This window comes from Cyprinodon tularosa, unplaced genomic scaffold (genome assembly GCF_016077235.1).
Source record: "Cyprinodon tularosa strain WSP-4 unplaced genomic scaffold, ASM1607723v1 ctg84, whole genome shotgun sequence".
Lineage (NCBI taxonomy): Eukaryota > Metazoa > Chordata > Actinopteri > Cyprinodontiformes > Cyprinodontidae > Cyprinodon > Cyprinodon tularosa.
Genome location: NW_024039607.1, coordinates 3,681,128 through 3,706,266, shown reverse-complemented (window position 1 = coordinate 3,706,266; position 25,139 = coordinate 3,681,128). Strand labels below are relative to the sequence as shown.

The 25,139-nt window shown below is 35.6% G+C and overlaps 1 protein-coding gene across 2 annotated transcripts; it reads right to left on the bottom strand.

The window, feature by feature from the left end:
* Positions 1–495: 495 nt before the first annotated feature.
* Positions 496–24,827, bottom strand: LOC119774949 (cadherin-related family member 1). Of its 2 annotated transcripts, none has more exons than XM_038272738.1 (17): positions 24,567–24,827; positions 24,032–24,127; positions 22,466–22,611; positions 22,324–22,374; positions 21,642–21,731; positions 21,452–21,538; positions 19,947–20,063; positions 18,381–18,524; positions 18,216–18,294; positions 17,963–18,063; positions 17,363–17,566; positions 16,920–17,072; positions 14,719–14,883; positions 12,414–12,481; positions 10,012–10,240; positions 4,139–4,393; positions 496–2,087 (listed from the first exon to the last, which is right to left on the bottom strand). In XM_038272738.1, exons 1-17 carry the CDS (start codon positions 24,625–24,627, stop codon positions 1,545–1,547), a joined length of 2,589 nt encoding a protein of 862 aa, XP_038128666.1. In that variant the 5' UTR covers positions 24,628–24,827; the 3' UTR covers positions 496–1,544. The 2 variants fall into 2 exon arrangements, with proteins under 2 accessions (XP_038128666.1, XP_038128668.1); XM_038272740.1 differs by lacking the exon at positions 496–2,087 and adding an exon at positions 3,498–3,797.
* Positions 24,828–25,139: the final 312 nt, after the last annotated feature.

The window sequence follows — 25,139 nt, the reverse complement described above, 5'->3', positions numbered from 1 at the left end:
GCCGGGTCAGGCCGGATTGCGAACCGGCTGAGCTCCAGTGAAGAGCCACTAGGTCGGACCAGGGACCCAGGTTCTTCCAGGTCACATTACCTGTCCAACGATGGTTCATCTTCTCCCAATTTACACAGTCAGTATTTCAAGAGGGGAGCCCCGCTTGTAGCAATGATAGTGTTAAGCGCTTTATATAGGCCTGAAGAATCATTTATAATAACTCATACTGTCAACTCTTTAGGTCACATTCTGCAGTGACGTAAAGAAGAAAACATTTACATGTGTTCTCTAAAAAAAGCCCCAACACAGTAAAAGACAAGTTGCTTTTAAATTGCAGGATTTTTTTTTCTCTCAAAAAATTATCAAATTTGCCATTAGCATAGAAACTTAAACAAACTAGATGTTACCTCCCTAAAATGTACTATGATCCACAATATAATCAAACATAGATTTTTATAAATTAAACGATAGACCAGCCTCAAAAAAGGCAACAAAGAGATTAAATTATGTTTAAATATTTATTTAAAATCAAGACAGTACAAAGACAATACAAATATATTCAAAGGACCAGGCAAGTTGAATTCATATGTATTATATTCCGTTTATCTCAACTTATTTAAAACAAATATAAGTTAAGATCTAATTAGATACAAGTTATGATCACAGCAATAAGATGTTCTCTGCCTATCTTCAAAGGCATCTGAGAATGAGGTGGAAAGTATACTTATGTTGATTCTAAACGTTTTAAAAATATGCTTCAGATAAATATCTATTTTACAATTAAAAATCTCCCACCAGTATTGATGTAGCGTAACATTTTCAAGCATGCAATTATCTTTTAACAGCTTCCCACTTATAATTGGACTCCTCTTAGCTATATGTCTGAAACAATAAAATGCTATACATTTAAAATGGATGCATATACATTTATATAAAAGCTTTTCTTCTAGAATTACTCAAGCAGGCTCATGTTTCTACAGTGGCACATTGTCTTAATAAAAAGGAGCAACTTCTCAGTTTTGAAGCAGCTGATGTAACAGTAAAAATATCAATACACAGGTCCTGTAGCACTTCATTGTAAAATTTCACCATATTGTTTAGCTGCATGTTCCACAGAGCGAGAACTTTTTTCTGTAATTGGACTGATCTGGTGAAAATTTCTGTGCTAAACAATGCAGGTTTTGAAGCATTAAACTTTTCAAGATGCATTGAGACTAAGTCTTCCTAAGTAATCCTCCCCCAGGAAAATTTGCAGTAGTGCTTCTTGCTGTTAAGATCACATAATCTTCCTCGAGATGGCAATTTGGTGATTTATCTGCAACTACACCACTGAACCAAGCTCTCTTCAGGCTTTTTTACAACTACAGCAATGGAGGATGCAGTACAGCCTACTTCCTTGATGTCTCCTGTTTAGAAGTACATATCTTTAAAATGAATAAATCCAAAGATAGGTCCTTTTACCAATCATGACAATGACTGCATTTAAGATAAATACAATGTGCCATTAATAAATGGACTGAGCAACCTTAAACCAGATGTTTTTGCAGTTCCATTTAATACAACCCTTGGTTATTCTCATTAATCTTTTGCTCCAGCTTCATCTTAAGCTCAGACACCAATGCAGAGCTGATGTTTCCCTCTTTGCGGCGACAAGACTTTGTTTTCTTCAGAGCTTTGGAAGTCAGTGCACCAGATATGGTTGGGACCGCCCGGGGCCGCTCATTAGCCCGAATGTTAGCTGGAGGTGGAGGGGGCAGGAAAGGAGCGATAGGAGGTGGGGGTTTCAGCCTTGGGCTGCTGGTTTCCTGTGAGGGGCTGCTTTCCGGGTCGCTGATGAGGAACTTCTCTGCTGGGCTGGACAACTTGATGACAGGAATCTTGAATTTCCAAGTCTGCCCATCCCTGGGTCGCCTCTTTATGATGCGTCGCACTGGCATGATTCTGTTTGACTTTGAGTTTCGCATGTACATTACTGTAGAGATTAACACTGTCACTCCTACCAGTACAAGAATGATAAACGAAACCAGGCCTAAAGCTCTGAGAGGATTGTCCCTACTTTTCATTAAAAATGCTGCCATAGGCCCCTTGAGAGGAGTCTGTAAAAGAGGACAAATATAATAAGGTTGAATCTGAATCAAATACTTGATAAAGCATTCTTACAGAGCAAGAAGGCATAAAAGATGGATGCTGCAAAGCACTGACAGAGAAGGCCCAGGCAAAATGTCTATCATGCAAATCAAACAACAGGTTCTCACTCACTCCATTATCTATGTTTACTCTGGTCTACTGCATGAAACTGCTGATTCAAAGCCTAGAGCTAGAACTAGGTGCTGGGAATGCGTCTGACAGTGCACTGCTATGGGGCTTTTCTCTGAATGACTGACACAAACATGAACCATGGATCCTTTTATACCAAAAACGAGGTGTTTATATTAGGAGATGGAGACAGATGTGGACAAATCTGCTGCAAACCCTAATAAATATGTGCAAAGAAATTTAAAACAAAGTTTGTTTTGATTTACGTTGCATAATCTCATACTGAAAAAAACTATGGAAAAATGCAACTTTTAATAAGTATGGTGATGGACTAAGAGGGAAGAATTTCATATTAATCAAGTTCAACAAAATTACAAGTGGCATAATCCTTGATTCTCCTGAATTCAATACTTTGAACCCTCCTTTGCCAAAATAATACTCTTAGTTATTACAAGGTTAAAGCGATCTTATGGGTCCTATCTCCTCTTTAGCTCATCCTTCGTTTTCTGTAGGATTCAGACCACACTGCAACAGCCTGCAACTTTTCTGAATTTTTTATTTTCATTTACTCCAATTTTATGGATCATTATCCTTTTAAAAGTCATATTTATTACTTATTTTTGGCTTCCAGCAAAGGCCACTGGCCTTTTTATTTTTATTTTGTGGCATTCCTAGTAGTTCATAATGACAAGGACTCTAAGATAATTCATCAAGACCTTTTGAAATAGAAGAGAAATAGGCCCACAGCATCACAGCTACTCCATCATACTTTAAAATGTATAGGAGATGTTTTTGAATATATCTAATACTTTCTGCAAAATACAATTGGCTGACTGTCTCTGGAAAGCTTAATCTAAATCTGACTTTAATAAATCACACATTTTCAAAAGGTCCCCATTTTGAGGGATAAAAAAAAGTTGCAGGAATTTCTATCCCTTGTTTTGATTCTTTCACTATGAAATGCATTAAAAGCAAATCATTTCTTACATCCTTTTTTTTCCTGTGAATTATTAATTAATCTTAAATTAAAAGCTATATTTTTCTGATGTTTTCAGTATGAGATTAATGTGATGAAAGGTAATATTTTTAAGGCTCAACACATTTGTGCACATCTGCAAAAATAAACAAATAAAATAACTTTATGAAGTCATGTTCTTTTCGAGAAAATATTGAGCTCACAGGTAAACAAAAATAAAATGTTAAAAAATAATATAGTTTCAAGTTTTTTGTAATAATGGATATATATATATATATATATAACAATAAAAAATAAACATAAAAAAAAACTGTTGGAGTACTCCATAGAACAGACACCAATGTCTGGAGCCGAATCTTGAAGTACCAGTTCTGCCTCACTTCATTCTGCGGATCACTTTGATATAGTTACTCTCAGGGTTGATTCTGGACTTTTTCACTGCGTTACAGTACAGAATTGTGGATATGCAGATGGTCAGTAAAATTAGGGATGTGATAAAGCTGGAACAAATCCCAAAAACCGTCAGCGGACGCTTGCTAAGGCCCATGAAGTATGAAACCACTCGACCTTTGATCTGGAAAAAGCACGACCACAACACAGAAACAAAGCCAAAAACATGAAGGGCTACAAAATGAATGTATTATGAAAACATGGTGGATTAGGGGGAAAAAAACACATGTTTAATGGCTTTGAACCTTTAAGGATACATAGCTTTCAGTTCCTATTTATATTGTACATATAGCAAGACAAAAAAATGTTGCAAAACAGATGGAGTTGGCGGACAGGGCATGGTAAGACAAAAGCAGCAGCATGGCAAGGATGTCTTTTGCTTTTAATTAAATAGTTTAAATCTACAGCTCAGGCATGCAATGGGAGACAGTGGAAACATGCTGTGATTTAGAACAAAAGCCTTACCGCCTCTGTGATGTCGATGTTCACCACAGCAGTTGTGCTGAAGGATGGAGATCCTCTGTCCCTGGCCTGGACCACCAGAGACCACTTGCAGTCCTTCTGCTTGGTGATATTCTGCACAATCTCCATAGACTTGATAAAAGGCTTGAGCTGGATCTCTCCAGTGTCTGCATTGATGTCAAATGCGTTGTCCGGATCAGCGGTCATGATAGAGTACTCAATGACATTATTGGGAGACTCTGCATCCTCATCCACGGCCTGTATTATTGAACAGGTGGAGGGAAAATAAGTTTATGGGTTTTCTTTGCTTTTAGTAAGAGGTGAATTACAGGACAAATGTTATAATAATAATATCACTCTACAATGTCACAAGCAAAAACCTGAATATTTTTGTAGCGGATCGTACTAAACCAACATAAAGGATCCTATAACTGTAAAGCTGCTGTAAAAAAAAAAACTGTTTATTATTTCAATATCAAAAGAAAACTAAGGTACATATTTATACTTAGCCCCACTGGCCTATTACTTAAGGACCCTCTTTTTGTTACAATTATGGCTATGTAAAAAGGGACTGCACTCCATGCCTGCATTCACACACCTCTGCAGACCTTCCTGGCTCTTTTACCCTCAGAAGTGATCTCATAGTTTTAAGAAATCCTCCAAAGGAACAGCTCTTAAAAAAAAAAAAAAAAAAAAAAAGACTAACACTTTCATTTATATAAGGCAGAGAACGGGTTACAGAGACCAGTGCTAAGACTCTTCTCTTAGTCCAAGAATAAACACAGTGCACAGGAATTATGAATCACGGTAGTTTTTAATAAAACACTTTCTTGACTTACTGGGTTATTTTTTTTTACAGCTCTAACATCCTGTACCTCAGTCTAATATCTAACCACAGGGAGTCTTTTGGGGTAACTTACTACAAATTTTGCACATCAAATGAGTACGAGAGTGTGTAGTCGAGAGCGTGTATAAGGATCAAATAGTCTTGCCACATATTAAACCACTTAATATCCACCTCATTTCTGGGAAATTCACCTATTTTGCATACCCAAATGGAAAAGCACATAACTGAGGAACTGTAAGCCCAAATTATATCTGTGATACAGTGGGGCAAAAAAGTATTTAGTCAGCCACCAATAGAGCAAGTTCTCCCACTCAAAAAGATGAGAGAGGCCAGTAATTTTCATCATAGATATACCTCAACTATGAGAGACAAAATGAGAAAAAAAAATCCAGAAAATCACATTGTCTGATTTTTAAAGAATTTATTTGCAAAATATGGTGGAAAATAAATATTTGGTCAGTTACAAACAAGCAAGATTTCTGGCTCTCACAGACCTGTAACTTCTTCTGTAAGAGGCTCCTCTGTCCTCCACTCGTTACCTTCATTAATGGCACCTGTTTGAACCCGTTATCAGTATAAAAGACACCTGTCCACAACCTCAAACAGTCACACTCTAAACTCCACCATAGCCAAAACTAGAGAGCTGTCAAAGGACACCAGGAACAAAATTATAGACCTGCACCAGGCTGGGAAGTCTGAATCTGCAATAGGTAAACAGCTTGGTGTGAAGAAATCAACTGTGGGATCAATTATTGGAAAATGGAAAACATACAAGACGACTGATAATCTTCCTCGATCTGGGGCTCCACGCAAGATCTCACCCCGTGGGGTCAAAATGATCACAAGAACGGTGAGTAAAAATCCCAGAACCACACGGGGGGACCTAGTGAATGACCTTCAGAGAGCTGGGGCAAAAGTTACAAAGGCTACCATCAGTAACACACAACGCCGCCAGGGACTCAAATCCGGCAGTGCCAGACGTGTCCCCCTGCTTAAGCCAGTACATGTCAAGGCCCGTCTCAAGTTTGCTAGAGAGCATTTGGATGATCCAGACAATGACTGGGAGAATATCATATGGTCAGATGAAACCAAAGTAGAACTTTTTGGTAAAAACTCTACTCGTCATGTTTGGAGGAGAGAGAATGCTGAGTTGCATCCAAAGAACACCATACCTACAGTGAAGCATGGGGGTGGAAACATCATGCTTTGGGGCTGTTTTCTGCTAAGGGACCAGGACGACTGATCCTTGTGAAGGAAAGAATGAATGGCCTTGCTGATGGAAGGAGTGAAAACCTCCTTCCATCAGCAAGGGCATTGAAGATGAAACGTGGCTGGGTCTTTCAGCATGGCAATGATCCCAAACACACCGCCCGGGTAACGAAGGAGTGGCTTCGTAAGAAGCATTTCAAGGTCCTGGAGTGGCCTAGCCAGTCTCCAGATCTCAACCCCATAGAAAATCTTTGGAGGGAGTTGAAAGTCTGTGTTGCCCAGCGACAGCCCCAGAACATCACTGCTCATCTGCAGAACATCATCTGCATGGAGGAATGGGCCAAAATACCAGCAACAGTGTGTGAAAACCTTGTGAAGACTTACAGAAAACGTTTGATCTCTGTCATTGCCAACAAAGGGTATATAACAAAGTATTGAGATGAACTTTTGTTATTGACCAAATACTTATTTTCCACCATATTTTGCAAATAAATTCTTAAAAAATCAGACAATGTGATTTTCTGGATTTTTTTTCTCATTTTGTCTCTCATAGTTGAGGTATATCTATGATGAAATTTACCGGCCTCTCTCATCTTTTTAAGTGGGAGAACTTGCACTATTGGTGGCTGACTAAATACTTTTTTGCCCCACTGTACATTATTTGAAAGCTAACACCTTCTAGTGTCTGAATATATACATGAAAATTGGGTGAGTAAAACACCCAAGCTGCATCAAACCCAAGCTGCATCAGTTCAAGAAAGACTAAAAATTTTTTTTTTTTTATTCTCGTAAATAATTAGTCTTTTTTTGAACAGCAGTAATAAAGACATGCTTGCTTGTTGTGGCTGCTTTATCATGGTACATTTCGACATGCTGCTATAATTGTGCTTTGGTGCTCGCTATGTCCAAAAAATGAACTAGGTGGTTGAATTGTGGAGAATCTAAGCTTTGCAATGAGATAACATGTATATATTGGTAAACATTTTACAGTGTAATGTTCATGCATTCTGAGTTATTATTTGTAAACTCGTGACCCGGTGGGTTTTGGGAAGTTAAATTTAGTCTGTGATTTTTTGACTGTGATGGGAAAAACTATTTTATCCTCCATTCCCGTTAGGACCCCGATTAAAAACTGTGATTTTGAGCTCGTTTTGTTTCCTCTATTGGGCAAAAGTATTAGGTCAAGTAGAACACTAGCTAAACAAGGCTAGATGTGAGTCTAATCTTACTGATGCCATAAAAGCTGTTCTTCAGAATTAAAAGTTTTGGTAAGAAGCTGAACTGCTTTAATTCAAGGTTATTTTAACTATCCTTCTGTTTGTGGAAAAACTGTGTTCTTTGTCTGAGAGAATCTCTCCCTGTGCTTCTTAAATAGTTACTGAAATCCTATGTGACCAGAAAAGGCAAAACATTGGCACAAGACTGCAAATGTTCCCCTTGCAAAATTAATAAATGCTCTATCTCATTTGTTAATAAAATACTTTTTTTAATGCTTACTCATTTCTTGAATGCACTTTTCAATTGGAAAAGAGGACCTGATATTAAAGTGAGGCAGTTTTGTTGATCTTCATAAATCAGGAAGCTCTTACAAGATTGCCAGGAAAATGCCTTTTTTTACCTAAAATTGGAAGCCTGGGCCCTGTTTCTAAAAGTGGGATAAGTTAGAACTCGAAATAGGGTCCGGATTAAATTCCTGCATACCCTGGATTTTTCATTTCAGAAAGCAGAATAGCCATACTGCCAGGAAATGTTTTTCACATAAATTACTGAAGCAACTCTGGTCGTTAGCAGGCCTTCCTGAAGTTGTCCTAAGTCTGTAACACATCTGAGCTGAGATCAGACAAGAATAGCATTATAAATGGTTGAGGTAGTAAAGAACACACCTGGTGTACCAACACCACTTTTTCACTTATGATACCAATATCACAGCTTAGAGTATTGACCGACACCAATGTTGACTCAATACGCCCAAATCATGCATACTTTGATTACTTATTTTGTATTGTGGGATGAGAGAAAAGGTTTAATAAACTATAAACTGTAAACAGAAGCGAATTTAAGCAAAATCTTAACCTATACCCAGATTTTAGATGCAGGCTGATAAACTCCGATACTAACTTTTAGGGTGATAGCAGACCGATTTTCTTTATATTTATCGGATCTGGGAAGCCATAAGTGCAGGAACCTGTGGTCGTAGAAGAGCAAATGCTCATTACAGCCCGCCAATTGATGTATTTTCAATATGAATTAATATATTTCTGAGCATAGATTTTTTTCCGCCAGGGTCAATAACAAATCTGAATAAAACTTTAGCCTCATAACACTCATATGACACAATCGAGAAATATTTTTTGAGTATTTTTTGCAATCCTCCAGGGATACAACGTTGAACTTTTAACATACAGCTCAAGTGCCTATTAGACCCATCACAATTTCTGCAAGGCATCTTCCTTTATTTCCCTTCCTGCTGTGCAGGGACTTGAATCCAAACTGGGACCGAAGCACTCATGAAATCTTTTATCTATTAAACGACTGAAATTTTATTCAATTATAAATTATAACTGAACTTTGCAGGCAAAAAGATAAAAAAAAAAAACATGTAACAACACACACAAACACACTCACACATGCACTCTCACAGTTTTGAGATTTTTTGAGATTTCCTTGTTACCAATTCAGAAGATGAATAAATAACAATCAACGACACCAAACTGCACCTATAATTGGTATTAATTGGTATGTCACATTTTGAGATGTCAAGCAATATCTAATCATACATTATATTTCGAATTTCCAGGCATAACAGGAAGCATAAATGTTATTCACATTCACTTCTCCCTCACTAAATAAAGAATATTAGGTTTTACTTTGCAACATGTTTTATATTACTTGTAAATACATCTTGTCCAGCTATTTCACAGCGAGGGCAATAAAAAGTATAAAATTCAGGTGCATGTCTGCTCTTATTCATATTAAGTCATTAGCCAAGGTTTAACTTCAGGCACATTCATGATATTTGTTGAATAAGGCTAAACAGGGCTATATTATTGAGCTGTTAAAGGTTAAACATAACAATAGCTGATAATTGAACAATATTTAACTGAACTTATCTTAATTTGCCACTACATCCGTTTTGTGCCCGCTGGGTTACACCTAGATGCATATTTCACAAGCACACAAACACACACATTATTTTGTTATGTTACATAAGTTTAGTGTTGAGGATACAATTCTAATTCTCTATAAAATATCTCTTCTGCCACATTAAATCTAATTTTGAAATATGAGCAGCATTGTTTTTTTTTTATGTTTTTGTAATCTCCATATGGTGTCATTAATATTAAGTTTTGTTTGCGTACTTTGAGGCTTCTTATTACCTACCGTTGCAATGGTGGATTATGTTTCTATGTTCCATTGATCAGGGCATTTAAATACTTGTGCTCACCCTGAAATCTGGGCTGACTAAACTTAGAGTCAGGTCAACTGATCAGCTGATCTCTAATCAGAATAGTTTGATCCCACTTTCCTTAAATGGAGCACCAGGAGTTTGATTTTGGTTAAATTATACTAATCTGGAACTTTTAAATAACAAGAGCTGCAGGTGAAGGATCTGTTTCTCCTAAAGGCTCCTAAGAAAGTTCTCTGAGTGCACAGTGTTGTGAATTCCTTCAAATACATAAACATTTTAGGATATAATGACTTTATTGTACATTATCTAAAAAAGAAAGTAAACTTGGAAATAACGAAACAAACTAAAAACAAACACTTAATGTCAATTTCATTAGGTGTATATATGTATTAAATAATTAGCATAATTTACCTGGACTTTGACGGGTGTCCCAATGATCATCGTCTTCTCTTGAAAATCCTCATCAAACTCCGGAGGATGGTCATTCATGTCAAGGACGCTGACAAAGACTTCAGCAATGCTGTACTTGCCTTCTGAATCTTCTGCCTTTACATAGAAGTTGTATTTTGACCTCATCTCTGCATCCAGACTGGTCCAGGGTTGTGTAAAGATAAGGCCCGTGGATGGATGGATGGCAAATCTAAAAAGCCGAATTAAACCATTAATCAATGCAACAGATGTTGTGTTTAGTGTAACAATTGCAAACCAAGTGTTCCAGGTATAAAATGTTAGATTTAGCAAGATAGGAGATTTCTGAATTGCTTTTCTGAATTGTGCAGTTTATAAATGATTAATACCATTTAAACTTGATTATCTTTATTCAATATTACAATCGGAGCTTCAATAACAAGTATACAGTATGTTTTTTTATGTGAAAGACCAAATTAATAGATTTTGTTATATCACTCTTTTAGCTGTATTAAATTTTGATACCAAGCAACTGCAAACTTGAATGTGTTTTACTAGCATTTTTTGACCATTCCAATGTAGCACCTCATTATTAGAGTCAACAAGCTTAAATTGAAGGGAACCAGATTTTTACTCAGTACTCAATAATATGTTTCAGCCCCAACCCAGGAGTCTCTATCATTTCTGGAGGCTTGCAGGTGAGCAGCCTGAAGTTTGGAGCTACTATTTTTTATGACATGGTGGTCTATGCTTCTGGGGCCACATAAATGACCTGCCTCACAATTCCTTAGGTCCTTATGGTCTGTTATTATTTACTCATTTACCAAAATCCTCATTAGGCAGCTCGTGTAATTTATTTTAAATTAGTTTGAAATCCACTTTATGCAAAGTTGCAATCTCCCAAATAAACACAAATTTTTTCCTGAGATTTCATGTAAAGAGTTTTAATATAAAATGCATTAAGATGCATATGACAGCCATACATTTTAATTATGTAACCCATGTATGATTTCCCCCAGAATGGTCTGAAGTTTGTTTATACGGTGACAAAGTGTTGAAAGGTTCAGGGACGAAAGGAAAAAACTTTTCTAGGTTGCTTTTCAAATAAGCAAGAAAAAAATGTACTGTTAGAGAAAGTAATTTCAATTAATTGAGGAATTGTTTAATTTCCCATTTTTGCAATCAACTGTCTTCCTTAATTAGAAATCTATATAATCAAGTCCCTCTCTTGAATTAACAGGTTACACTGGTTTATATTGCGAAGAAGCTTCAAACAGATAGAAATTGTTAATCTGGTCTGTATAATCCTGCTGATTCAACTCGATGTCTCTAACTTTTAAGTTCTGGATTTTAAAGATTTTGTTTGAGGATAAAGCAATTATCCTGATCAGTCAAACTTAAATATGTCTCATCTGTTAAGTTTCTTCCCTTTTGAACTTCTGTTTAAGTTTCTTTCTGTGTTTTCAGTTATTTATGTCATACTGTTTTGTTGGTCATTGGTTTCTTTTCCGATTTGTGTTATATTTAAGCTGTGTTTTATTATTTATTTTGTGTTTTTTTTAAGCTACTCTCTGTTGTCCCCCTGTGCCGGTCTCCTTTCCCCTAGCTCCCTTCTACTTAACTCCTATCCACACCTGCACCACATCAGCTGATTAGTCCATTCGCTGCTATGTCCCCCTCTATCTATCTATCTATCTATCTATCTATCTATCTATCTATCTATCTATCTATCTATCTATCTATCTATCTATCTATCTATCTATCTATCTATCTATCTATCTATCTATCTATCTATCTATCTATCTATACAATTATGTTTTCTGTATATATATAAGTATCATCATTCCCGTTAATATTTAACTTTATCAAATGAATATGAGCAATATTTTCGTTGGGCTTTCTCCCATTTTATCTTGTTGACTTACTGTGTCTTTTTAGTTAAAAAAAATTCACAGGTTGCTTTGAAACTGAAAACTTTCACGCAATTAATGTTGCTGTCAGCAGACAAGCATAAATTCTCACTTTTCCTTTTGCTTCCTAGCTTTTCAAAGCAACGGTTTTCTGTGGCTCCAGCTGTCACATTGCATGTTAATTGGCTCTGTCTATGTGAGATGGGGCCAGGATGGTTATTTTTAACCTTCCAATCCAATTAGAAGATTAGCAGTTATCTTGCAGCCATTTTGGAATAAGCTGTTTGAGCAGCAGAGGGGCCTAATAAATACACCATTTGTTGTTTTACTCTTTGCGAAAAGGTTAATTCTGACCAGTACTGCTGTTGTCAGGCTTCACAAAAACTCTTCACCTTCAAACATTTCTTTTAATCCTTCGCAGATTTATGTGGGAATCAGAATGGCTTTGTATTTGTGAATATATAAACTGGCAGGAGTAAAAAGGTTTTAACTTACAAATCGGATCCTGATCCATAAATCGTGTATTTGACTTCGCCCCAGGAACCAGAGTCTGGATCATTTGCCTAAAAAAAAAAAAAAAGGCTTTCCATAAAATGCTTTATGGAAATCACAACAATTTTTAAACTATAGACAAAATTAAGTTTTTTATAGCCTAATTTGAATGCTATGTTGTAGCCCAACATAGTATTTGTTATGATTGAAAGAACATGGCATCAACTGTGGTATTTTTTAAACATCCATTGTTACTTTTACTTAATAAAAAAGATATTTTGACTTCTTAGTATAATTTTAAAAACAGATTTTAATAGGTTTTTTGAACTTTAAACAACTGCTGAGTACAAGTTGAAGTAGGCAGAATGTTCAGAACAAGTAGTTACTGCCTTACAGATGATTTGATTAGCTCTTTTCACAACTAAATGTTAAAAACACTTTCCAACCTTGCTGTAATAAATGAAGAAAGCAGTAAGCTATGATTTCATTTATAGGAGGTAAAAATGTCCAAGTGAAATGTAAATAAATGCCAATAAAACCTAATGACTGTGTGTGTCGTTCTCAGGCAACAACAGTTATCAGGCATTTGCAGAAACTGACTGTGCTATCTCACATTTTAAATGAGCAGGTGTGTCCAAATTTTTTGCATAAATGTTTAATTTCAGTCACAAGCTTATGAGCATTAACACTCTGTTTAGGGCCATGCCTCTGTTCAGGGGTGCACTAAATAGTCTGCCTTGGATAATTACCTTCCTGGATAACCTTATTACACTTAAGGTTAAGGTCACAAAGTCCTGGCCAGAGATTTTCATTTTTTCAGCAGAATGCAGCAACACATAAATGTATAGACAAATACATCTGACAATGCCAATATTACCACGTTTAACAGTTGGGTAAGGTAGCTTTTAGGGTTATTATGGAAGTACCACTGTTGGGGAGAATAACCACTGCCTTACATTTTTTTCCATCTCTAGATCATGGTGATTGTGTGGACTCCAAGAGACTTGGTGGGAATTTGTAATCCTGACATTTTTTGTTCTTCTTTACTTCAGATCAGGAGTCTCTTTTTAAATCATGCTAAATAAATGATTATCAGACTAAAATATTTTTTTTGATCTACATGATCGGCAGCAATGCAGCCTGAATCTGGCAACTGAAATTTAACTCTGCTTTTAAAGAAATGTGGCAGATGCATCAATTAAGAAGAAGCGGAGTTGCCTCGTAATATTTTGTTTGGCTAGTAGGTTTCTTCAATGCGTTAAACAGCGATTTGAAAAGACTATTTTTAAGTCAATTTTAAAGGGGGAAAATACCCTTTTTAAATAATTTTGTGTTATTATTAAAGTACTAAAGGTTAACATAGATTTTTTTGTCCATAATCCAATTTTTCACTCTTTTAATATAAATAAATCAATTATAATAACACAACAAATATTGTTCTGCTCTCATTTAATATTTTCCTACTTTTTAACCATGTTTTTATAACATTCCATTTCCATTTAAATTAACCTAAAAGTTCAAAATTTATCAGAGTAAGCCTATATTCAGCAGAGAAAGCCTTTTAGCCTTTCTATGTTTCCTTTCCGTTTGCTTTCATCACATAATACACAAAGGAGTTAGTACTTGATTGCATAACCATTGCTTCTGATGACTAAGGTAGTCTAATATTTTTATTGATGAAAGCATGTTATCCCTCTGTTATATAAAACATCCAGGCTTAGTGCATCCATGGTATAGTGCACCAAAAGCAATGTCGAAAGAAACTGTCATTTGTAAAGAAGGCAGACTTTTATCTAAGAAAATGTTATTCCTCTAACAGCATTTACCCTATTTTTGTCATAAACCTATAGTCTATGCTGAAAAAGGCTTTTTTTTTAAGTCAATAAACATTAAATTCATATCATTATCCTTGTTATGCATTTTATCCGCTGCAATAAAAAAACTAAAACAACAAGAGCAATCTCATTTTATTTTGTTACTTTGGTCTTTATCTGTTAATACTGCTTTTCTGGATAAAATCTCCTGTAAACTTGATGGATTCTAGCATATTGAGAGAGTATGTGGAAATGGAAAAGCATGATAAGCCTTGGAGAAAAATAAGTAATTTTCTTGAGCTGTTGGCTTAAATGTAGGAGCCATAAAAAAACTATGACAGACAGCAGAAAATAAATGTGAGCACTATTAATATAGTCATCCATCCTCAGTGTGGAGCTAAGATAATCTTATCTAATCTTACATGTATCAAAGAAGAATTGGGTTATCAATCACTTTGCTTGTGTAAAGAGAGTTTAATTAACAATGGACTCACTGTGACGGACACAACACTGGAACCTCCAGGGGAGTTCTCGGGCACTCTGACGATGTAATACTCAGACGTGAAAACGGGAACGTTGTCATTTGTATCCAGCAAGTTGATCACTATGTCAGCTGTTGCACTGAAACGCTCAGGAGTGTCAATCTCTACCGCCAGCAACTTAAATAAGAAACAAAAAATGGGATGTAATGAAATGCTTTATAGCTAAGGATAAAATATCACCACATCTTTGGCATAATAAAAAATTTATATTATAAGGTTGTCAAAATGTATATCATCATGAAACTATGGTAATGGAGAAATTAAATACCTGCAGCAGCATTAATCTTTAATTTACTTAAAATCAATTTTACTTTTAATGCTTATTTAGGCTCCAATTGAATTGATAAAAAGTCTTGATAAAAATGTTGAGTTAAAATGTATTTCATGTCTTTTATTTTCACTGCAGCAGCATAATGTCATGATGAAAAATTTACAAACAGAATATAAAAACATGGATTTAATGCAGGAAAGAAAATCTCATAGAGAGAAATAATTGCTTTGTTTTAAAATCCCTTGTGGTATGATTGTAAGTGATACCAAAAATGTCTTTAAAATAAAGGTAGCTGAAGCATTCTTTACTTTAAGAAATTCTTTTTTTTCTTAAATTAATCAAAGTTTCTATGGATTTCTTTCTATTCCAAAACAATTAGCTTCTAGGCTTTATCTTGAGGATGCAAGGGAGATAAAGAAAGTACTTCAGAGATACAGTGGAGTGACATCTTTTGGGTCAAACATTCATAACAAAAATAATATGCCAACAAAGTGTTTTATATATTCGATGACTGATAGAAAAATACTTCCCACTCACTTTTAAGAATGGTAGGGGATTTGTAATGCTCTGGAGCGGCTCTTTTTCAGAGCCATGGGGCCTTTATTTGATTACGTGACATCATACAAAAAATGGAAAATTCTAATTGAGATATTGTAAGTGCTAAAAAGGTTGAATTTATTTCACATTAAATTTTGATGTTGAAATTGGTTTAGAGCTATTTTTTGTGAGAACAGTAGAAAAATCTAATCACTTTGGAAAAATATGTTTATTAACCACAACATTGGATGAGTTCTATTTGATTTATCTATTATTTTTATTCAAATATAGTTTTTTTGTTATATACAACAGCTCTTTTCACATTCTATTTTAATTTTTAGATTTTAATTCTTGTCTTAAAGCTACAGTGTGTAATTTTCAGCGACATCTAACGTTCAGACTGCAGACCGCAGCAACATGAACATCCCCCCCCACCGCTTCTCCCCCCCAACAGTACGGCGAGCGTTACGGGACAAAATGTCTTCCACGACGTCCGCATCACCTACCTTCTCAAGTGATGAGGTTTGTTTACGTAGATAATTTTACAGATAGTATTTCATTAGTCTGTGTGTTCAGTACCGTCTCAGTTCATCTCTCTCAACTTCCCGTAGTTACTTTCGAGCGTAATGGGTGATCTCGCAATCGCTAGTTTGTTGGCTCTGCGCTGCCGTAGCGCAAAGATGTCTGCCTCCATGGCTGCGAGACCCGCTCCTATGTAATTATAAATAACGAATTCTAAGGCAACGCAAATATTAAGGTTAAGAGGCTGAGCTCGTAGATGATGATAAATAACATAGTTATGTATAATATATTACATTTCTGACTGTATATCCCTGTAATTATTACACACTGTAGCTTTAAAGGTATAGTGGAGATTTTCAGGTGGATCATCAAAATAAGTGGTCTTCCTAATTGTCATTCTGGTGATATGTTTACAAAGGGTCGTCCTACGTGTTTGTCCCCATTTTCACTAACCAGTGGTGAGTCTGACATAGTGGAAATATTGCAAATTTTCTTTAGGAAATCTTGTATGAGCGATGCAAACAGCAACTTTTCAACACAACGTGCACAAGGAGAGATGGGCTTGTGCATGTTTTACTTTGAGCTAGGCTGGTCAAATTAGCCAGTTACTATAGACACCTGTTTTATGGTGATGTCTTAAAGTCACAGAAGAAAAATCCGGAAAATAAAAAAAGCTTTTCAGAAAGGTCAGCAGCAGTGTCCCCTTCAAACCACATGACTTGCCAGAACTAGATTAAAACAAAACATAATCTCCTTTAGCAGGAGCACAATTTCCATGTCATCCCTAATAATAATGCAGTGTTTACTAAATAGGAGATTTTACCTTAAAAGATAGGGTCGGTCCCTTTTCATAGTCTATGCCAGATGCGTCCTCCACAATGATGGTCACCTGAGCTTCATTCAAAACTGTCTGGGGAACCACTCGAAGTACTCGGCTGGGCCCCACCAGTCTCAGTTTAAATTTAGCATTTGCTCCCTAGAACAGGCAAAATCATCCAGTGAATATTAATTCCTGCTTAACAAAACCCTGGTATAAGATGGTAATTAGGGTTAGGTTACGTGACATGGAGGAAAATCATGATAGCAAACAGATTTCCTAAATACCGTTTGTTGCATAACAAGGATGTACTTGAAATGCTTGGCAGATATTTATGTAATGCTGTTCAAAGTGGTATTATTTTATCTGACAGGGAAATATCCATCTTAAGTATCCATCATAGGGAATAATGAATAGGAATTAATGCAATCAATTGATGAGATTATCACCTGATCAGAGTCATTGACGGTGATCTTAAAGCCTCTGAGGATCTCCCCAGCAGGAGGATGCTCATACATGGTGACCTCAAACTTGCTCTGGGGTCCATTTTCTCCATAAAATGTCGGAGGATGGTTGTTAAGATCCACCACCCGGACAGTCACCGTGGTAACATCATAGTCCAACAGCTGATTGTCGGGCCCAACTTCAGATGCCTGGACACGAACACATGCAGGACATGCTCTATTTGTACTGGGCCTTGCATAAGTATTTAGATCCCTAGAAGTTGCCATATTGTTTCACATTTTATTAAAAAGCATTTAATCTAAAGCTTATATTGCTGAAATCATGCATTACATTTAAATAGCATATGCATGCCACTCTTGCAGATAAAAAAAAAAACATTTGATCATTTTATTTTGACTTTGTTTCTATATATCTGTTAGTCATGCACTGTAAGATGGCACCAAAATACATCAAAGTTTGAGATTCATTAAAAGTCAAAAATGTTTTAATTCAGCTAAGTTGAGGTTTTGCAATGTGCTATATGTCTTGGAAGAGATTTAACCCCAATAATTGATTGTAAGAAGAATTAAAACATAAAAGATTACCTTTACTCTAATTTCATAGAGTTCATTTTTTAGCAGATATGGAGGAGTTGTTAGATAGATGCATCCACTGGTGCTATTTATGTCAAAAACACCATCACTGCCTGAAAAGCAAAATTGGGATGAACATGTTGTGTCAGCTGAAGTATCAGATAAAGAGTTTAAAATGATTATACAGTACAATACACTTCTTTTTTCATTTTCAACAAAAAGAAGCTCAACTTGTAAAATATTTAGTAATTTTTTTTTTTTTTACCGTTCAGAATAGAATAATGAATGGGGTTGGGGTTGCCTTGATCCCCATCTTTAGCAGAAACTGTGTATATTTCAGAATCCTGCAATTTCCAGAAAATAATATGTATGAAAAGGTGGAACAACACTGTAAATATTACAGCTGGACAATGAAGAAAGAAGATCTTACAGGGACTGAGACTTCATAGATGTATCCAAAGTATGGGGTTCCCACAAAAGATGGCGGCATGTCTTGGGCATCTAGAACATTGATGGTTACAGTGGCGGTGGAAGTCAGCACCTGATGCTTTCCTTTGTACTTTCCACCTCCATCCTAACAAAAAAAGTCAATCCAACAAACAATAACTACACATTAATTATTTTCTTAATAATACAAACTAAAAGTTATGAGTAAAATTATCAAGGCATTAAACCTGAAATTTATGGAGACCATGAGTTACTGATGTGACCACAAACTCCTCTTAATATTTGTTATAGTCCAAAATCCAGACCATAACAAATTGAGGTGCAAGAGGTCCCAGGTTTAAATCCCAGACAAGCCCCCAATTTGGTATGGTCTGGCTTTTGGATCACAACAAATTAAAGGGAAGCAACGCATGGGATAACTTAAAACGGGATATATTTAACAAAAAAATCATAACTAGTTGGAGAGGAGAGTGAGAAAAAGGGGAAGAGACAGAAAGATTGGGCTAGCCTAGTGAGAAAAAATGGTGCATCTTAAACTGGATCTTATTTCATCTTGGAGACACTGACAAGCTGACTCCACTTGCAATCAGCACCAATTAGAAGCTCTAAAACAGCGATGTTAAGGAACCAGAGGAACGGCTCGCGCCATAACAATACTAACTCACTGTAGAGTTGAGGTAAATCAGAGGGTAATAGTTCTAATGCTCCTTAGTTACAAACTTCTGACGTAACAATAATAAAAAAGAAGGAAAAGTCTACGTTCTCTAAAAGAGAGAGAATATTTATGTTTAGAAAAGTTCATTACTGGTTGCATTAGAATAATTTCTAAATTCATTATTCATTTTTTGAAATATTTACTAAGTTGGTAAACTTTCTTGCAACATCTCTATAAAGGCCTGGAACTATGCAAACTACCTTTACTGTCATTCATCTTCAATTGTTTTTTTGTTTTCTTCTAAAAGGCTCTTTTGCAAAAGAAATTTTTTATCCTGACCTCTTGTCAAAGTTGATATCTAAGGCGAGGTCTGGGTGTTATTCATGTATTTATTTAATTGAGTTGCCTCATGTTGAAAAATAAAGTAGTAAATACATTTTGAAACCTATTTTATATAAAAGATAATTGTGAAAATTATAGTGTCTTGCATTAAGATTATTTTATTTTTCTTTATTAATGTCTGACGTTACTTCAGTCAGAACTGACTAATTAGAGCCCTCCATGCACACAAAACACTCACATTAAGAGCGTAAATAGATCTGACTTAGCTTTTACAGTATTTTTGAAAGTGAGGTAATTATATATATACGAAAAAACAACAACATTTATTCCTGTATTTTTTAATTACGACTAAACGGGAGCTTTAGAATAAACATCCACAAAATGGTTCTTTTGGTTAGTTTTCTTTTGCAGAGGAACTCTTGGGACTTCTAAACACATTTACTGCTGGTTTAGTCTTCAAGCCAAACCTTAGTTACTGCAGCAGAGTTTCTTGCTGCAGCTATAGAGCTGGACCTCTGAACAACTGTAAGCCCAGTGAAAAGAATCCCTCACCTTTGCAACCACTGTAACAAAATGTGTTGGTGTGGTCTCATAGTCCAGAATCTCGCCAGGTTTTACTCTCAGGATCCCGCTGTGTCCGTCAATAGTGAACTTGGCAAAAGGGGAACTCTGAAGATTTAATGAGAAGAAATCAGGCTACTGTGAGAGACCATTGTTTCCAGTTTGATTTGGCAATAAACAATAACAAACACTGCAGTCGGTCTGTTTTTGGGCCGACACTAAATCTAAGCTTCTATAAAGCCCTTGCTGCGTTGCTCAAATGTAATTGAAATTTAATCCACTAAAGTAACACCGTTTCCAGACTGTTCTCTTCGCAATGTGATTAATCTTTCTCTCTGTTGCTGTCCCATCACTTGATTGCCCTTTTTCTCTCTCCACATGGCAGCACAGCTCTCATCATGACCTCTGTTCCTAACCCTGGATGTTAGGTTTAAATCAGACCAGCTTCTAGCATCACCATATGCTAAAGAATGTTGCAGATTTTAAAATCAACGAAAAACATAACTAAATGCAAAAAAAATAGAAAATAGTGATACATTTTTTAAAGAAATTGTTTAAAAGTACCTTAAAATGAGGCTTCCGAAAGTAGGATTTCATTACAAATTTTAGTCAGAATTTGTATATCAAGTATCAGAAAGGCCTAATTTGTAATGTGTCAGCTGTAGAAGTCATATTGGGTTACTTTATGTGTACATAAAAGCTTCCATGTTACAGTTGAAAAGATTAGAGCTTTTTTAAATCAAATTAATATGAGAGTACATATGGAAGATGTGGCAGTTTCCTTTTATTTAAATAGCATAAAAACTTTAAGGAAACTTTTTTTTATTTTATTTTTAAAAAAAATCTTTGCAATCTTTGTTTTTTCCCCTCCATAAAAGGTAATCCTGCATCAGTATTTCTTTTGTTAAATTGTGTTGCTTTCTTGGATCAAGCTATTGATATAAAGCATTGTGGATATTCATCTGGTTGTTTCCACAATACTTTTTCCCTAGATCAATGCGTTTATGCATGTTTCCCTCTCATTTCAGGCTGAAACAATAAATCTGATTAATCATAATTATTCAAATATTGAAATAAACGTCAACTAATTTAGTAATCGATTAATCATTTACTGGAGGATAGAGACAGTAATATATCCCTTTAGGTGACAAAGCAACCCCCTTAGAGCGGTACCTATATCACAATTGTAAAAAATATATATAAACATTTTGCATTTACTATAAAAAAATAAAAAACAAACAAATAATCGCCCTAGTCTCATTATTTTAACCCACAGCTGGTCTATTTAAATGGCTGCCCAAAATGTGGTGAGATTTTCTTCCAATTTTTCTCCATAATTTAATTTGTTTGAAGGGAATTGTTTCTCCCCACTTTAGCCGCATGCTTTGGTGGAATAAAATAAATCTGTACCAGGCCTGAAAAGCTGATTTCCAACAGAAATGATTAAATTTTGCTTATAATTGAGAACGACGAGAACAAGTATCTCATTTAATTACCTGTAGGTAATATGAGACACTGCCTCCTGAACCCAGGTCTTTATCTACAGCATGGACTCTGTAAATACTACTTCCTGGTGTAGTGTCCTAAAAAAGACACAGGACAACATTAAACCTTATTTTCATACTTAGGTTTTTTTTTTACATACAAAACTGATCATTAGAACTTGTATTTATTAAGACACATTACCTCTGGAACATCAACAATAAAAGGCAGATTTTGAAACTCTGGAGGCTCGTCATTGGCGTCTGTCACAAACACTCTTACAGTCTCAACAACCTGTTAACAATAAAGATACAAATGTTTAATTCTATACTGCCGCCATTCTTCTTTTTTTTTTTTTTTTACAAAATTAAGTTTTCAGTTGTTTTCTTTCATTCTGCACAAGTTAACAAGTTAAAAACTTAAAATAAGTGTTTTGCCCTTTATTTGAGCAGAATCAAAATAATGCATTTTAGAAATAGAAATAAAGTTGTTAGACTCACTGAGTTTAAGTGTATATCTAAAATATAGAAAAGTAAATAATAGAAGTAGAATAGAACTTAATAGATTCAGTAAAAAAAACATTTCAAATAGATAGATAAAACTTTAATTTCTAATATAGTTTGCAATGTTGTAAACAAGAATCAGCATTTTATAACATTTATACCAATTTTAAGCAATTTAATACATCTCTTTCTATCTCTTTCATAAATATAGCAGATTAGTACCATAATCACTTATTACTCTACATATACTTTCTGGTGAAAATTGTGAGAACTCATATTAGGTGTTATTATGACACATTACAGGTCCCAGACCTACAGCTGTTGGTTGAAAGCATTAATCATTAACAAGCAACATCTACAAAGCCAAATGAGTAAAACCTTACTTTATTACGTCCATCTGTTATGCTGACAGTCACTGAGATTTCATCTTGTTTCTGGAAACAGAAGAATTATATAGTTAACATGAGCTGAATCAGTTAATTAAATATTACGTGTGTTATAAAGTATCTTTCTCAACAGCCTCACCTCTCTGTTTAGCTCCTGAATTAAAGTAACATTTCCTGATTTGGGTTCAACCCTGAAATACTCAGTGGAGCCTATTTCAAATGTTAGGCCGTAGCGTACAGGATCCCCCTCTGGATCTGTGCCGTTCAGGATGTATACCTGTGTTCCTGTCAACCACCCAACACAGGAGGAAATATAAACATAAAAACATAACTCAAAGTTCCCAGTCATTTAATAAGAGGTTAGGTCAGTTCAGGCAACACCTATACAGTTCTATAGGTAAAGCTACCCATTGAGCTTTGTCACATTCTTTCATACTTTTTAAATAATAGAAAATTGAAAAAATTTGTTTGTGTAGATTTAAACCCTCTGAGTCAATCACTTTCTAGATCCACCTTTCCCCGCACTGACAGTAACCAGCTTAACCCATTATGTTCTGTAAAACAGTGCAAACTCTGTCAGCCTAAATGTGGTTGTAAATTAACCTTTTTTAATCAGTTTAAAATTTACTGTAGGTTATTTATAAGATATATTTATATATTTTGATCAAAATCATGGGTCACAAACCAATATTGACCCATGAACTGCAAGGGTCAGCTTTCACCTTAACCTCGTACATTATAAGCACATTTTTATTGTTTATTTTATTTAATTTTAGACACTGTCATTTTGAAATGCTCTATAAATGATTACAAAAGAAGGGGAACAGAATAAAATAAGATTTGTGGTGAGTTTTTCTAGTTTAGAAGACTCTGAGGTCCCCCATATGGTCCTTTAGGGCCCCTTGGTGCCCGCGGACACCATGTTGGTGAACCCTGATCTAAATGATTCTACCGTAGTATTCTTCTGTCTCACTGCATGATGCTGCCGCTACCATGTTTCATAATAGGAACGCATGTATATTTGACATGTAGACTGAAGTAGTAAACATTTCTGCTACCTCGCCTGCATTGCTTGGGACAAACTGTAGAGGGGACCTCACAGAATTCACTAATAGTTGTCTAATGTGCAGATTCTCTCATCCGATGACTTCAACTGTTCTTCATGTGATCAACTGGTGCTTTTGACTTTGAAGCTTTCTGTTATGCTGCACCATTTGCTGAAATCCGATTAGATATAGCTCCATAACTTATTAAAAACTCGGGTAATAGTCCTGTAAGCTAACCCTGTATTCATGAATAACCCCTCATGGCAATTGTTTAAACAGGGTTTTTATTTATGGGTATCAGAGTATAAAGGGCTAAATATAAAAGGAAAAAAAGGTTGCAGATCATGTCTCAGTTCCTTCAGCTCTACCATTCCTCCTTACTCCACATTGCAGTGTGAACAATCTCACAAGGGACTATATTGTTATCTTCCTGCAAGGCTTTCATACACGTCACAATCCAAAAGGTATTACGGTGATTAGCTGATGCCCCATTACATATTCCAGAAATGTCACACGTAATAGCTTAATAATGTGCATTGAATTTCTTTTGACGCATAACATCATAAGATTTGTGATAAACATCAGATCCTAACACAAAAAAAGCAGAGAAGGTCATTAAAAATAAAAGAAAGGGAAAAAAAAAAACACATTTGACATACCGACAGGTGTATCCTCAGAGATGCTGAACAAGGCCATATTCCCACTTGAGCTGCTAGGGCCATTGTCAAAGAAATATGGAGCATAGTCTGATTGCCCTTTATGCCAAGACAAATAAAAAGATGCTCTAAGTTAAAAATAGAAACCTCCTTCACTTCATAAGGCATTATTAGGATAAATTATAAAGACGTTAGTATAGTGTTAAAGGAATTAATGATAAGAAGAATATAGGAGTGGTTTTGTTCATATATGTACATCTATCTATCTATCTATCTATCTATCTATCTATCTATCTATCTATCTATCTATCTATCTATCTATCTATCTATCTATCTATCTATCTATCTATGATTTCAACTTTCATTGTAAGAACTTAAACTTAAAATGTGAAAAATGAAATTCAAGTTGTATGAACAGCTCCCTCAGTGACAGAGATGCAGTCTTTATGTTAGAGGATTAAGCAGATAAGAGCAAGGGAAGAAGTCTTAACTGCACACAGATTTACTGACACACGCATAAGGAAAATAACAGTCTTACCCAAACTGTGGTGTAGCAGCAGGACAAACAGGAATGCATGTGTTTTCTTGTATTTCTTCATCCTGGTGCGGCTCTAAGGCTTGGCTGGCTCATATGGAAGGCTAGGTGGAGGTAAAGCGAGCGTTGAGTGTCTTGCCCTTCTGGAGACGTCTCAGCAGGCTCAGAGAGGAGCGGCTGGGGCAGATTCTCAGGCACTAATCCAGTGACGCATCCCTTCCCTCCACAGGCACCTTCTGCCTCACTGCTAGTGTTCCAAACTATCTAGGAAGACAACAAATAGAGAGAAGGGAGTTAAGGTTTTCACACGTCGTGGTGTGAAAATGACACTTCTACACACACGTGACAATCTGTACATGGATCGCCTGCAATAGGGATTACTGCTAATTCAGTTACTGGTGTTAATGATCAGGTGCATCTGGGTTTCACATGTTTAAAAACAGAGAGAAGAAAGAAAGTAAGCAAGCTGTTTTTACTGAGGTTTATGTTTATGCCACATTTAAATCAAATATAACTTACCACTTTATGTATAAAGAACTTAAATGGTAACAAAAACCCAGACCAACATGCTGTACC

Excerpts from the sequence above, each read along its gene's own strand:
- LOC119774949 (XM_038272738.1), bottom strand. The coding sequence starts at position 24,627 with ATGAAGAAATACAAGAAAACACATGCATTCCTGTTTGTCCTGCTGCTA. Across the intron at positions 12,482-14,718 it reads CCAGTGTTGTGTCCGTCACA|GCAAATGATCCAGACTCTGG; the intron begins GTGAGTCCATTG and ends TTTTTTTTTTAG. Across the intron at positions 4,394-10,011 it reads GGACACCCGTCAAAGTCCAG|GCCGTGGATGAGGATGCAGA; the intron begins GTAAATTATGCT and ends TCAATAATACAG.